This window comes from Salvia splendens, chromosome 4 (genome assembly GCF_004379255.2).
Source record: "Salvia splendens isolate huo1 chromosome 4, SspV2, whole genome shotgun sequence".
Lineage (NCBI taxonomy): Eukaryota > Viridiplantae > Streptophyta > Magnoliopsida > Lamiales > Lamiaceae > Salvia > Salvia splendens.
In genome coordinates this window covers 11,749,649-11,765,891 of record NC_056035.1, presented here as the reverse complement: position 1 = coordinate 11,765,891, position 16,243 = coordinate 11,749,649, and the positions used below count along the sequence as shown (strand labels likewise).

Sequence of the window (16,243 nt, the reverse complement as noted above, 5' to 3'; positions counted from 1 at the left end):
TAAATAGAAAATAGATTTGCAAATTTTGAGGGAAAAATGTCATCGCATGCATGCACTAACTAACTTCCTCCAAACAAATTTGCCACCACCGTGGGATTTCAAGGCAAGCAATCACTTATCAGCAAAAATATTGGTTGAAATTATCACAATTCACATCACGTATGAAACCCTATCATCGTCAATTGTTGGCACAATTCATAAAGTTAAGGACTCGAAGCTATCCAACAACGTTCTTTGCTAAAATCATAGAATCAAAAATGAATTTTAATCAAAATAAAAAACCAACTAAAAGTATATTAAAAAAAGGTATATATGTATTTATGGAAGTCATGAAAGTTGTTTTTCTACATCTGTGGTTACAAGAACAGGTTACAAGTTTGAACTTTTCGTATGCCATTTTCAGAATATATGTTTTACTAATTTACAACCAGGTTTAGGAGTTTTGTATTCTGAACATATGATTACAACAATGCTTTAGGAGTCTGTATAATAAGACTATACACAACAGGCGTTGCCCTTTTCTCAAAACTAAAAACAGCAGCTGGGTTAGTACTACATTCTCATAGAAGTTTACTCCATCGATCCTTCCTGTCATATAGGGGTATCCAATCTGCAAAAACTAGTCGGGCTTCGTGTACTCGAGCAGCATATGAGGTGATCTGTAAATTTTAACCAGTGTCCAGTAGAGGACCTCTTCAACTCCAAGTTCACCTTCTGCTCTTGCAGCATATATGTCCTCACAGATGGCGATCAGCCTAAGGACACGATAAAACCGGAAACTTAGGGTCATAATGAGAGAGATGATGCAAGGGAGTTGTTAAATGACATAAAGCAACTACGAAAATCCGCTGATGACAATGATACCTGTCGCATGAAGGGAGATTCTCAAAGGGTATACGCATCCGTAGGTCAGAACACTGCATTCTAATAAACCGGCCAACAGCAAGAACGAATGTGATGTACAGTCCCCAAATGCTGAATTTGCTAAGCGTCTCGCCAAGAAATCCCTCTGGAACAATTCAATGGATTAATAAAAAAGATGCAACAAGATCCAATCACACGTAATAAGGTTGTAAATACTAACGTGGGCTTTCCTCTGATACGACAACAGCCATAGGCCCGGACAATCCTCTACAGGCATCTGCATCTGGAGGATTGATATCTTGGAATGACCACCAATCATCAGTCTCACGGTGTAAGACAAGATCCGCATTCACAAGAGACTGTTTTAGAATATACAAAGTTAGCAAAAGCTACAGGAGAAGTCACCATTTCTTTTGAAATAAAGAGTGCAGTTACACAACAAATCCACGTTATCTATCATTCTCTGGACCTCAAGGTTGAACATTCAATCACAAAACATGAGATGAAGCTATACATAATCCATTTGCACACAATTGCACAAACACAAACATTTTAGATGTAAAGGTCCCCCCTTTAATGAACTTCAGGAGGTGCAGTATTTACAAGGGGTGGCTACACAACATACCATTTGATGTCACGCATTGGACAAGAGGCTTAAACTGAGAACCAAATGAAGTTAATGGTTCAGTTTCAAGGCAAAACAATTAGCAATATAAAAAAGTATCTCACATTATAGAGATGAGTCATGTTTATAAGAAATTAGGAACATATAAACCAAGTATTTTTCATTATCTCCGGAATTGTGGTAATTAGGTTTATATAAACAAAATAGTATGTGAAACATTTTTTCTTGTAATCAGAACAAGTAGACTTTGAATACAAACTTAAACCATTACAACTTTCAGATTTAATATAACCGTCTCCTCCAAATAAATGATTCAAATCACTGCGTGACAACTGTGTTTGTGTGTGGTTGTGGGCTACGGAGAGAGTTTCCCCATGACTCATGTTTTGCAGTGTAAATGGGTTGATTTTGTAATACTGCAGCAAGCATTTCACCATTCAATTAATGCCAACACGTTGATGCTTTAAATTAAAAATACAGACTAAATCAAGCATTCTCTACAATATGGTGATCACCAATTTATGGGAGATTAATTCAAATCATGACGTCATTACCTATGCAGTTTAAATGAACTTCGAAGACCTAGAAAGATTGCTAATAATATTGGTTACAATATAAAGAAAGTTCAGAAGCATACCACTTGATCAACAGGCCTAACTTCTCCAGAACCAGTAACACGGAAATTTCTTGGATAGATATTGTAAATCCTAAAGCTGCTTGAGGCAGAGGAACCATTGAGAACCCTCTCAACTTCTGATGGATCAGGAAGACTTGATGGATCGACACTCCTGTCATATTTCACATTTTCCTTGCCTTTGGGTCGGTCCCTTGTAACTATCCAAGAAATTTTCATTTCCATACCACCGTATAGAGACTGAATAAACTGCTTCTGCACGACAGCAGGGACGAGCCACATAGTGCTTGCATCAGCTTGGCAGCAAATAAGCTGAATGTCATTCACATTGTATGAGTCCAAATAATTTTGTGGATCAATATCGTTGGACTGCACTTTGTCCCATGGAATTATTTCACAAAGAGTTGTCTGGTACAAGATCAATCTGCCACCAGTTGTCTTGATTTCAAGCTGAAAACTAGCATCATTGACTGGATTTGCTATGTTAGTTGGATTACCGCTACTGTACATCTGTAGAAAAAAGGTTGACACTTATACCTTCAACGAACAAACACAAAAATCTTAAAAATGACATTGTTCATATATAGGACCACCATTTCCAGGATTTGGCAAAAGAATGTATATCTACCGTTAATCTTTTCTTACCATTCCCAACTAAGTTGCATCTCAAGAAGAAATTAAGATGAACAATGTGAGTTAACTGGAATCAGTACTTGCAAAAGACTCACAGGAACCCTTTACAAAGAAAAACCATTACACAAACCTTTATTTTCACCATCTAATACAATTGTATTCAGAGATAAAAACGGAAATTAGCATAACAATTAGATGGTCAAGAAACTAGAAGCTGAGAGAATTGTCTGGTGATTCTTTTTATCACCCAACTTGCAATCGGATAAAGTATCCCTATATTTTGTACTCTAAAAGGAAAATTAGGAACATCATAAAGTATAGCGCATGGAATTGTTTCAATATTCATTATGCTTATGCGGTTTATTAAAAGGTCAGATCAATATACATTACACCACATAAGCTAACACAAATAGATATGTCATTATCTTCATTGCTATTTGATATTTTAATATTTATACTAATAAGAGTGTCACTACACAATCACAGAGCAGAGTCGTGCGAGGAATTTCTTACCAACATTGGGGTCCAAATAACACAGATTAGAATGAAGAAGAGACATATGCCGTTGCAAAGCTTTGTCATCTTCGTCTGCTTCTCTCCTTGTTTATGAGAAGCTCTGTTCAGAACATTATCACATTTGACAAGGTACAAACTTGCATTTATGTCCTCCAACTGAAAGAGAAGATAGAAACATCACTATTAATTTAATTTTATTGATATAGCTGATGTATTACTTTGACCAACTTTTATGACCACATGACCCATCTTTCACAATAATACTCCAAACTACCAAGTCAATATGGCACAACAAATAGGGGTGTCAACAATATGAAAAACTGATGCCTGATGGAAAAGGTGTACATGAATAAGCTAAATCTGCAGCAGGTTGTAATTTGCGTTGGTTCTGCGGTAAGCCTTGGAATGATTCCTTATCTTCCACTCTGGATTGTCCAAGTTGTGTAACTTTTTTCTCTTATCATAAAATAAACTAACATTCACTAATATTACTCTAAATTTGGCCAAATAGATCACTTTCTCCTGTGTACTACAACCTGACAGTCTTAAGACATTATGCAGGAAAGTAATCAGTCTATTGATCAAAGTACACTTCAATAAGGCATCAGAGAAAATAGTATTTTGGAAATTTTCTTTACTTCCTACTAAGTGACTGCTAAAGAGTGCAGCTTAGTTTGAAAACAAAACTTTGGGAATTGAGAACAACAGTTCCACATGCATGGTTGGCAGAAATACACTGTACAAAACTTGAAGACTCACCTTTAACCAGTCGTACATCGTCAAGGACGTTGCAGTGCATGACCAATCAAGGACGCAACGCAGCTCATACAGAAAAGGTAAAGCCCGATACAGCCTATAACCCAGATAGTTAACACGAGAAACTTCACTGGTTAGAAATTGGCGATACAATGTGCTTTGATGAGGAACACCATATCGAATCTGCATGGCTTGTAATACCAAAGAAACTGATTTCGTAAGATAGATTGCTCGAATGGCTAACCCAGCAGTACTCTTTCGTGAAGTATCCATATTCCAAGCATACTGGGTGACAGCATAAGTGAAAAGAAAGATGCTGAAAATGTAAAAGATGACTTTTCCAGTTGCAAATGAACAGAGGTATATGACGCGATCAACAACAATCAAGAAGAATATTATCTGCACAAGAAGAAAATTCAAGCATGTTAAATGAAAACCAAGCAAATTTTATAAGTCATGCGCATTAAATTGAGTATAGCCCCACATGATGAAAAAAAATATTCAGTTAGATATAGCAATCTGTATTTATTTTCCTTACCATTAGCATAAATACATATTCTTTAGGAAATTGATCCTCAAGCTGATAGTACTCCAGAATTTCACTTTTATTTTTTATAACTGTTTGGTAGAATATGGCAACCAGAAAGAAGACAGTCAAGTCAGCACCAAAAATATAGGCATAAAGATCAATTTCTCTCCTGCCACCTCCAATCACTGAGATTATACAGTAAGGGAATCCAACTTTCAAATTAAGTTCCTTCTCCTGTGCCCTAAGTATTTCCTTTGCTATATCAGAGGCTGGAGTAAGAGATTTGAATTGTTCTGCTGGCTTACAGTCAGTCAATGAAGAGACATAAACCACCTCAAAAACAGCCAGGGCCACACCTGGGTTTTCAGAACTTTTTTCAATGCTACGAATTTGAACCTTGCTGGCACAAGGGCAAGGATTAAGCATTTCATTTTTGCAGTTTTCATCGTGCACTAGCTGCAGCAGGCGATTTATTCCAGACTCAATCCTCTCAGGCTGAATCCCATCTTCTGGCCATGCTTTGACATCCATGGACAATTGAATAAAGTATGGAGGAGATTCTGCTTCTTGAGTCAGTGATTTCCAATATCTACAACAGTTAGTCACCACTGATATGACCACTCGTTTAATTAATTGGAAACACTTCTTTGATTTCTCACTCCAGCAAGATCCTATTTGGACCTGCTCTCGGTTTAGTAGCCCCCCTTTACCATTACCAAATCCTACTGAAATCCATTCACTATCCTTTGCAGTAATAGAGCTTTGTATTAGAGTAAATAGATACAGCAAAAACAAGGGTAGTAAACTGATAACAAATGCTGATGTTATCTTTTTTGTAGGAAACCCCAATTCAAGGAGAAGGTCTGACTGGATGTTGAAACCACAATGCTGTATGATTATTTGGTATAAATACTGAACCAAAATATAAATTTCTGTATAGATTAGCATTATAACCCAGAAGACGTAACTTGGCCCAGTATTCACGCAAAGAGCATATAGAAACAGAGCCGCCAAGTAAACCATGGAAAGTAAACTGAAGTTCCATAGGAATACAAGAATAAAACAACAGTAGCACACTATATCATTGTTTGACCGCATCTGAGACCATATATGACGGATTATACGTCCAATCGGCCAACTTGCAAATCCTGAAGTTCTACTCTTGTCAGATAGCACAGAAGATGAACTACTCAAGTGTGTCTGCTTATCATTTGTGCTTCTTTCATCAGTTGAACATCCATCTTGCAAAGATGGGGGTTCATTTGAATCTGAGTCTTCAGGTGAGATGTTCAGAAAATCAGCGAGACTGCTAACTGCCTGATTCCCAATTGATTGAACCTGAGAAACACCATCACCTATCAGTTGTACAGCAGAAGCTAAATGATTTTCCTTCGACTGGGCTTTACCTTTCTTCACTTCATCTGAATCATTACCAGCAGTATAACTAGCATCATCCCTAACTTCAGTTATCTCACTGAATGAAGCATACATTTGTGGCTTTGTAAATTCTACAGCAAATGGATTTTCTGCTCTTAAGCTTCTGGGAGATTCATACAGATGAGATGGGAAAACTAAACCAGCATTGGTATCACCATCCTGTTTCTCAGCATTGGTATCACCATCCTGCTTCTCAGCATTGCCAGTTTCTTTTGAATTAAGTGAAGCATTTTTCCTTCTCCTCAATCCTTCGTTAGCAGGTGAGGAATCAGCACCAGCAGTAGGAGAATTCATACCATGGAGCTGAATTTGCAAATTGAGCATTTCAGCTTTCATCTTCTCCACTTGTAAGTTACGCTGACGTTTCTTCTCTTCAGATTCACGAATGTGCTGCAACTGTTCAGTCTTCCAAGTAGCTTTCTTCTCTTGCTCTCGAACGATTGCACCAATTTGTTCAGCCTCAAGATATCGAAATACATAATCAAATTCTGAGGAAGAGAACATATATGACTGACAAGATACCAGAACAAAAATGATTATTTCGACCAGAGCAGATCTTGAGGTGATCCTAAATCCATAATCATATTTATAAAATCCAATCACCTCATAGATGTAATCAATAGTTTCACACTTCCCTGCAGTAAAGTCACCAACAAAAGGAGATTGATACGCCAGAGAGAGAACAATAACAGCAAAATTGTACACTCTTAAGAACTTAAAGATCTTATTTTTCTTCTTTAATATGGTAAGCCTCATGCGGAAGAAAATTAGAGCAAAACCAAGGTATCCAAGGTGCAGGATATCATACTCCAAGGTTCCTGTGATTAAAATGAGAGTAAGTACCAGATCCAATAGGTGACAATAGCAGTAAACCCTCAAATAATCCAGAATAGTCCACATGCTCTTGGTTTCAAATGAGATATCTCGCCAAACAGAAGCATTTTTATGTTGAGAAACCATCTGATGATAAGTAGATGACCATGAATAACTGGGTGCACGGTCTGCCCGGAGTTTAAAACATGCCAGCATAAATACCATATAATAACTGATCAGCATTCGGGGGTCATCAACTACTATCCCTGCAATATTATATAAATAACATAAAACATCAGAAACTAGTTCTTGAGGATATAACTACGGAAACTATCAGCATTCAGAGATAGGAAGTGGAAGGGGTAGCAGCAGACAAGTTCAGTGTATTAATTAGTTTTGAATCTTCTGATGAGTATCTATGTACAGAAATTTTAGTTCTTGACTACAAGTAGTATTTCTATGTCAGGAACCTAACCGAAACTAAGAACCGAACAAGTGTTCAGAATATTTTTGGAACTACATGTAATTGTAGGAAATATATAGAGTGCACCAACAAACGGGAGATGGGAGAGGTAATATGTGTGTGTGTGTGTGTGTGTGTGTGTGTGTCTGTGTTTCCGTTTCAAGAGTAGAAAAAAAAACAAATGAGAAAAAAGTCATACCCAGCCAACACATTTCACAGTACTGGAAGTATATACTCGAGTTTTTCCAACAATCATGACAACATGTATCAGTTGAAGTAGGTACATGTTGACTGAAAGGCATCATAGTGCTCAACATTGCAAAATATTCAGCAAGAAGAATGATAGCAAAAAGAGTAACAAATACTGGCCAAAGCCTCTGTATGATAGGGCGCGCCAACAGAACACAAGTAGCAAGAGAGGCAATATAGAACAGAGACAGAGCATTTAACAGGGCAAAACTGGCAAGTAGCAGGGCTAACATGTTGATCTCAAGCCCAAAGAGGTTGAACATGTTTTCTATCCAAAACTTCAAATAAACTTTTAGCATTGTCTTCTGCATTTCAAACCTCTCCTGCCTCAAGGAAACAACTTTTTTCTTGTTCCACTTGTGACTTTCCTTTATGCTTCCCCAGATATAACCAAAAGAGAATTTTCTATTGCTTCCATTTTCATGAAAGCCTCTACCGGGAGACAAATCTTGAGATGGTTGATCATTTGCATGTCGAAAAGATGACCGTGAATTGCTCCTTATCCTTTGATGGGGCGGCTCACTAGATTCAGATGATGCCTCACTATCCCTGCTGGGGGTTGAAACAACAGTAGAAACATCTTCCTCCGAAAAAAATAAAGGACAAGGTTCCTCTGATCTCCCTGCATTCGGAAGAGAACCAGACATTCTTTCCAACCAGTGAAAAACATTATACTGAAGGATGCATGCAGCAATTACCAGCACTTTTGGCCTTAAACCTGCTTCTAGGCCCTTCAAACTAGGTGCATAGACCTGTAAACCCAGGAAAAGGGACAAATCATGGTGTTTTTGTCCTGGAAACATTTGAGCCAATTTACCGAATATCTGGAAAAGATACTCAACTGAAATCAGGAATCCCGTATATATTAAGAATGTTTTGGATGGGATTCTAGATGCTTTAGGGAACGCAGATGACAAGATGAGACCTAGAATATACAGAAAACCAAATGCACTTATTGGAGATAATGAAGCGTAGAACAATGCCACGAACAGAATCTTTTGACTGTGCCAGATCAAAAACCGTTTAATGAACCCCAAAATCCCAAACTGCAATGGATCAGCATCTTCCAAGTTCATGCGTTTGCTTTGCCTTCTCTCATAGCTATAAAGTTGCATGACAATTACAATTGCTAGAGACTCCCAAAGGTTTTCTAGCAAAGAGGCTTCAGTATTATAGCCAAAACAGACATAAAGATTAACCTTTTTGGACATCCATGTCTCCAAAGTGGGAAAAATACTTAAAATATAAATGAAAATGAAAACAACAATCGCATATGCCTTGAGTGGAAACCATAGGCGCTGTTTTGTCCTCTCAACAAGCTGTCTTCCGATGATCCAGATGAGGAGAAGAAAAATGTAACCAAACGATGTGTAATTAGGTCTCACAAGATATACCGCAAACAAAATGGTGAGAAAAGCAATATAGGTTCCAAATGATCGATATATTGATAAGAACTTCTCCCCAATTGCACTGAGATACAATGCTACCCTTCTCTCTGAAAGATGGACAAAAGAAGCACATGATTACAGGATGATACAGTATCTTTTGACTACACCACAGATAACACGAATAAACGATTTTAGGGACAACCAATTGTCATGCATGTGTGATGACAAGAAGGAACTCAGCATATGTATATAGTTTAAAGTGCAAAAGAATTGGACAAATGATATCTATAATCCATGAAAAATATGGCCGTACCATGGGAACTATTGCTGCGAGGATCTCTGGTGTTGAAGGTGGTATAAACTGACAAAAGGACAGATTTGTTTAGACCAGCTTTCAGAATGCCAAATCCAATGGGAGGATATGGTGTGTGTTGGACAGTTTTAGAAAACGAGAACAGCATTTCAAAACCATGGTTATGAATGGCACAAAGGCATGCAAGAAGAGCTATTTCAAGGAACTCCCAAGTACTATCACTTTGTACAAGACCTATAAACATTTCACAAACCAATTAGCAAACATTGATAATTGAGAATGCAGGAAAATTAGCAGTGATACAGGTAAGCATTTAAGATAAGACTAAGAAAATCCCACACCTAATTCTTGTAGCACTTCCAAACTGATAGAGCCTTTCTGCTCCAATTTTCGGGATACAAGACTAAGCTGAAGAATGTATAGAGCAGCAAAGTGAGCCTCGCACAGAAGAATAAGACACTGACGCATCCTTTTATTGATTTGATGGCTCAAAAGGTATGCAAAGAAGAATATTACTGAAAGAAAGTTTACACTAATCAGAATACTGAACATCCATTCATGCAGGCTGCAGTTACACTAGATTATAAGGAAGAGAAAGAGGAAGGAAAAGGCAAAATAGAATGATATATGAAATATTATTAAAAATACTTTGACGTACTATAAACAGCATGAACTAAACCAGGTTTTGCAGCTATCAGAAAAATGAGTAATAGCATAATAGGCCGAGCACATTTCCGGAGTCCCCAAGCAATTGTGGCTACAATCAAGACCTTGGCATCTTCTTTTACTGTGAACATATGGTAGTTAGGTATAACATGAGAGCATCTTTGCTTAAATAGGGTAAAAATAATCATAACAAGAATGAAATAAGCAGTAGATCAATATAAAAACTCTCAAACCCATGAACAATAAGGAACTCAAACCATACATTTATCTACAATATAACAAGTTGTAGATGACCAATCATTACGTGAATGATAGTCTCTAGGTCATCTTTACTGAGATATGAGAATGTGTACTACTCGAGAAGCCTTGAATACAACCATGAAAACACACACCATTCATAGCCACTGCTAGAAATTTTAGACAGATTTATTTTTCCCAACAGCATATGAGAGAAGCCAAGAATAATTATAATCAGTGCAGTACTCCTGGCTAAAAGGAGTAATATTCAAACCAAACTCAGTTGATGCACTAAAGAATTACTTGTGAGCAGTGCATTTAAGTGATTAGAACAGAAGTGGGGGGTGGTCATCTAAACAGTGTGGACTAACTGAGAGCATGATCTTCAAGACATAAGAAGCAAATGACTACACCATCTTAACTTTTTGCAAGGATGTATTGCCACTTCGGTGGTGTTAATATATACATCCGTACCTTCCTCGGTCCTGTTCTCATCTGACAGTTGTCTCTCCTCATTTGATAGGAAAAAAAATACCGAGTTGTTAACAAGATTACCAAGAGCAACAAGAACCCCAAGACAGAACTGTGCCAGAAGGAAAAAACCAGGGATAGGATAATGCCATAACCCAACCATCTCCCATATCTCCATATCCTGAGTAAGAAGGAAAAACATAAGTAAACTCCATCCAAACTCAGGCTCACAAAACTGGTGTTGAAGGTCAAGAAAGAAGGTACCTTCCCGAGTTTCCAGTTCACGTATGCAAAAGCCACATTAAAAATGTAAGTGCTTATGGCCCACAAGAGAATGAAAACCAGAAGCAGCCCATTTAACCGGTGCAACGAGACCAAAGATGGAAAAGCATACAAAACATACCCAACATATGCAAGTAATGCAAATGCACATATACTTGCAAAATTGAAGCTCCAATATGAAAGGGCAAACAAGGATACCTGTCATAATGAAAACAAGGATAGCTGTCATATTTACATTTAAAATTTAAAATAGCATTAATCATGTTTGAATTAAGTTACTGATACAAGTAAGACCCTTCTGAATCAGATTCATCCATGTCTAATTTCTCCTATAAAAAACCTCAACGACTTGCATAAGTCATTTTATCCAGCATCCCACAAGAGTTTTAAGTTCAAACATACATCCATAGAGGAAACAAATCAAGTGTGTGAATGCATACCGGGAAACCATAAGTGAACCAGTTGATGCTAAAAAACCTGAATATTGTCCCCCTCAATAAAATGTTAGTATGCCTCACACCAGACCTGAAAATCATAGAGAATATTTAACAAGATAGTGAACAGCACAGACTGCATATAAACTTATAATTATTACTACAGATGACTGAAAGCACATGTGCCATATACTTTTAACATAAGAAAATGTGAAAGATAAGACTAACAAACTAACAAGACATAATACAAAAAAGTAATGTTCGCAAAGATGTCACATAACCTTAACATAATAAAATGACTAAAGAAAAAAAAATATCTCTGCCAAGAAAATCCATAATTTATACTCCTTCCATCCCACAAAAATATGGACATTTGGGACGGCACGGGAATTAATGCACAATTGGTAAAGTAAGTGAGAGATAGAACGAAAAAGTAATTATAAGTATTATTGGTGGAGAATCGGGTCCACCTTACTAGAGAGAAAAAAGTTACTAAAAATAGAAGGATATTATTATGGGACATCCCAAAATGGAAAATGTCCTTATTTTTATGGGACGGAGGGAGTACTACATAACAGTTATAAATCAAAGTCTTAATACAACAAAAAATTAATAATTTTAGAAGACAGAGCAAATCAAGCAGATAATACCATCCAAATAACACTAGCTTTCATAATTATTCACAAAGTATGAAAATTTATGTTCTGTTGCAGCATGAAGAAATTTGCCTGGATTGAAAAGATGAAATTACAATCAAATGACAGACACATTTTTCACCTCAGCTGGCGAACAAAAAAGGAATTTCTCGTGGGAAGAAGTTGTTCAGTCAGGCTGCCTTCTCTCATGGACATCATGAATTCCATGTCTTCCAAATCATGTTTTACAAAAGAGAGCTGCACATGTACTTAAAGATTAAATATTAATTATTCTTTAAACCAATCATCAAATAGCAGTTTATCTATGACATCACATGGAATAACAAATCTTCACACCATACATGCTACTCTTATAGTTCAATTAGTATGGAACACTATATTGTATTGCTGTCGAGGTTCCTCTAAGGAAGCTTTTTCTTGCCAGTATGAAAAACAGTGGATGTGCATAAGTTCAATAAACTCAAAATAACTGGGAGAGTGGAGAGTTAGCAAGCAAAGTAGAGGCTACGAAAGTGGCCCTTCTGCATAACATATATGCATCCATATATGTGTCATGCATGTGCCAAATTACATATAATAGTTTGTTATTTGGGATACCGAAAGGCAGAAACTGGAGCAAAAACAATACCCCATCTTTCATCATCTCTAGAGTCTTGTAATCATTGTTATTAAATACATGGCTACAATGTAGTGATCCTCATCCACTAACCTACAGTACCTAAAATTTCTTCGGAACTTCAGAGCATAAATCATGATTATAGTCAAGGGATGAGTTCATTACAAGCAATCCTGCTGTTATCCCTTTTTCACCTAAACTGGAAATTTTTGTTGTCCCTTAAAAATAGCCTTCTATAACCTTATATTCAATCAAATTTACCTATGTGAAGCCCTTGAGTGGTTTAAGTTACTCATATAATCATATTTTCACTACAACCAATGTTCTATCATAATTATGAAGAAACATATGAAATTTCCATGGAAGTACTTACGATTTATGTGGCTTCCGAAGAACTAATATGCATCAATGATTGTGTTGTTGACCTCACTTTATTTCATTCAGTGTTTACAGAATAACCAAAGAGAGGTCCTCAGTTATGAATAAAAATTTATCTAAGTTGGCCAGTTTCAACAATTGAATGAGTTGTATGAAGTTCCTGCAAGTAAAAGGAACATGTACCTTTTTCAGAATGAAGCATACAACCTCAACTATTTGTTCTACAAAATGCATGCCAAACTTCTGTTGAAATGGCTGAGAAGAAAATTCTAAAATATACATGGACTTAATATTCTCATTAGGAGACTGATACAGTACCCCGACATAAGCTTCACAACAAAACCTATTAAATTTATCAATGTGCTACGTTTTCAGATTTCAATCATATCACTGATCAGGATACAGGAAATAGGAGTTTCACTGATACTATGAGAAGATCTATCTAAAGTAGTAGATAGACACAGAAACGGATAAAAGACCTCAAATATGATTGTAATTAGCCTAAAATAAGACTGGTTATACACATTAACAGATCCAGGAATTAATCATCAGTCAAACAAAGGCAACAGGAAAAGTTATGTGTCAACTCTGAAAGATAATCAACAAATGCGTACCATATAGTAAAACACCATCAGGGAAATACCACTACATATCTCTTGCCAGTCAGAACTTCCAGAAGCTTTGTACAGACCAATTGAGTCAGATATCTCTTGAAAAGACTGTGTGAGCCCGACAGGAAGCTGATAAGCATAGAGTAGGCCAATATTGAAGCCACCATATAACCAAAGCAGCTTCCACCACCTTCACAATGTATAAGAAGATAAGCACTAATGGAAAACTGAGCTCGGGAAACACCGCTCCTCACTTTGTACGAGTGAAGAACATTTTTTGTTTTATAAACCTAAAAGAACAACTTTTAAGCGATATTGGAAAGGATAACCAACCTGAAAAGGCCTAAAAAGTTACTTGTCAGAGACCAATCAACAAGACCAACACAACTGCAAATGAAAAATGGCAACGAAAGCCAAGAAGGATTGCTGATCCCTGTAGCTAACTGCACAGCTGGGAGCAGTAAGCAGCAAACCAACCGAAAACGGTAACCTTCCATTGAGAGGAAATAAACATTATTAGCAAGATATGACATCACAATGGGATCTTAATTTCAAAGTTTTTTGCCTTTACGCATAAATTTTGGTGTTGATATAACAAATTTCATTCGAAAACCATTCTTAGCATAGAAATATTGAAGGCATCTAGTACAATTAGTTCTGATTGTTCTGTCTCCACTTGTGAGTGTGTAGTAGCAAATTTTAAGAATATAAGTTAATTTCTGCAAATATTTTCCTAGTAACAACACAGGCAACAAGAACAATGTCTCAATAATTAGCTACAGTGGATATTAGTCAATTTGACAAACCTATTTGTTCAACAAGCAAAGAAAAACGGCCCCAGCATGAATCTTGAGATCCGATAAAGCCAAATCTGCTTCTGTTGATCTCAATGAAAGCAACTAGTCCTGCTAATAATTGTACTACTAGGAAGTAGATAACTGTGGGAGATCTCCAGGAATCAATGCTGCAGAAGCATACATGTTGAACACCATTCAGGTTACACTTACCATTTAACCATATATAAGAGAAAATTGCAATATATAGATCAATTTATTAATGCAGAAGCAGCTTTTTAATGGGGAAAAAATTCCTACTTCATAAGTCCAATAAGCTCAATCCACCAAGCTTCCGGAACAGTCCATCTCCAATCCAGAACCGCGCTTAAAATTAAAAAAATTACTTGTGAAACAATCACAACTGCCGAGTATATGAAAACAAACCACAAAGACAGGACTCTCCCTCCATATTCAAATCCTGCTGAATTACAAGAAAAGAGATTAACAATGAAAAGAGGCATGCAACAAACAGGAAATCAAAAAAAAAACTATGCCAATAGGTTCTCTTTGTAAAAATGAAGAAACATGCCATCAAACGATATGTGAGCAGATAAATGCTGATATATAAGCAGATAAGTAGCCTAATTCTAGTTCACATATACTATGTAGTAGTACCTGTTTTAGGGGAAGAGAACCGGAAAATAAGAGAAGTCACCAAATTGATGAAAGAAATCAGACTCCAATTAAGTAATCCAGCTGCAAGAATAACAGAAACTATAAGAAGCAATAGTAAGTAAAAAAAAGTTCCACACCATTGAAATACATAACATAACAATTTCTAGGAGCTGCAAATCACAAACACGATATGGAATTAGAATTAGCCTCAATGCAACAGAAAATTGCCAAAACCCAGGCACGAATTTAAGGTCATAACAAGAGGATGCAAAGAAGAAAAACAAATAGTACGTAATTAACTTAAAAATTCAGTCTTGCAATACAAAACTCCTCTAAAATTCGTACCATTCACAACGTCTATGTAAAAAAGAAGAAATAAACTCTAAAGAGTGAACTCAATGGCCACATTCAGATCGAAACAAAGCTAACACGGAGCTAAAATCTTGAGAACTTTTGGAATGGAATAAAACGAAATAACTGATTAAACTGAAATAGGATATACCTATCAAAAGCAACAAGGGCAATACAAACCCAACTAGAACTTTCCCCATTATTCCCTCTTCCCACAACTCAATCTCGTGGCCAAATTTCACGAAGCGCTTCCATCAATCAGAGAGATGGATCAAGAGCTGTAGTTGGTAGTTCAATCAAGGATTTGACTTAACCAGTAAAGAGGGGACTATAATAAAAGCCAACTGGTAAGATTTCAGTTCAGCGCTAAGATTTTTTCTCAGCAAACACGAATGTGTTTGAATCGGATTGGCGGAGTAATCTTCGCAGAGATCAAAGCATTTTCCAAGAATAGTGATTGATTGATAATTCTAGAAAATAAAGAAAAGAAATCAAATTCGGGTTAGAATATATATTCGCTTTCCATAGTCGGATACACATGGACACTAATCCCTATTTCAAGGGACTAAACCTTTAAAATAATATTTTCAAATAATTGAGTATAATATTTACTTTACTATGTCTTTCCTCTCAAATATGCCGCCCTATACAATTCAACAATTAAGACTCTTTGAATTTTATTGAGATAATTAATCTAACTATCAATTTATATGTAGAATAATAGCTCATCCAATCGTGACCAGGCTTTAGGAATAGTGTATTACTTAGAGGGTAATATTGTCTTTTAACTTGGGTCATTTTCATGTTTGAGCCCAGTAGACAAATATTGGGCTTATAAGATCAATCGGCCCAAACTCTTTAGGGAAATGC

The 16,243-nt window shown here is 36.5% G+C and overlaps 1 protein-coding gene across 3 annotated transcripts; it reads right to left on the bottom strand.

Moving 5' to 3' along the window:
• Positions 1–296: 296 nt before the first annotated feature.
• Positions 297–15,853, bottom strand: LOC121798587 (piezo-type mechanosensitive ion channel homolog). 3 transcript variants are annotated; one of them, XM_042197662.1, is made up of 21 exons: positions 15,525–15,853; positions 15,023–15,103; positions 14,666–14,828; positions 14,378–14,535; positions 13,905–14,061; positions 13,575–13,761; positions 12,088–12,203; positions 11,317–11,401; positions 10,859–11,074; positions 10,598–10,775; positions 9,879–10,007; positions 9,562–9,735; positions 9,221–9,454; positions 7,470–9,014; positions 4,567–7,073; positions 4,032–4,427; positions 3,270–3,428; positions 2,127–2,633; positions 1,085–1,223; positions 865–1,009; positions 297–755 (listed from the first exon to the last, which is right to left on the bottom strand). In XM_042197662.1, exons 1-21 carry the CDS (start codon positions 15,571–15,573, stop codon positions 620–622), a joined length of 7,461 nt encoding a protein of 2,486 aa, XP_042053596.1. In that variant the 5' UTR covers positions 15,574–15,853; the 3' UTR covers positions 297–619. The 3 variants fall into 3 exon arrangements, with proteins under 3 accessions (XP_042053596.1, XP_042053597.1, XP_042053598.1); XM_042197663.1 differs by having other exon boundaries at positions 14,666–14,825; XM_042197664.1 differs by lacking the exons at positions 13,575–13,761; positions 13,905–14,061; positions 14,378–14,535; ... (1 more) ...; positions 15,023–15,103; positions 15,525–15,853 and adding an exon at positions 12,956–13,092.
• Between the last annotated feature and the right edge of the window lie 390 nt (positions 15,854–16,243).

What these genes read in the sequence shown, in the direction of transcription:
- LOC121798587 (XM_042197662.1), bottom strand. Translation starts at nt 15,573, where the DNA reads ATGGGGAAAGTTCTAGTTGGGTTTGTATTGCCCTTGTTGCTTTTGATA. An exon ending in AATATGTATTTATGCTAATG is followed by an intron (nt 4,428 to 4,566) that starts GTAAGGAAAATA and finishes CTTCTTGTGCAG; the next exon opens with ATAATATTCTTCTTGATTGT. An exon ending in TTAGGCCTGTTGATCAAGTG is followed by an intron (nt 1,224 to 2,126) that starts GTATGCTTCTGA and finishes ATTCTAAAACAG; the next exon opens with TCTCTTGTGAATGCGGATCT.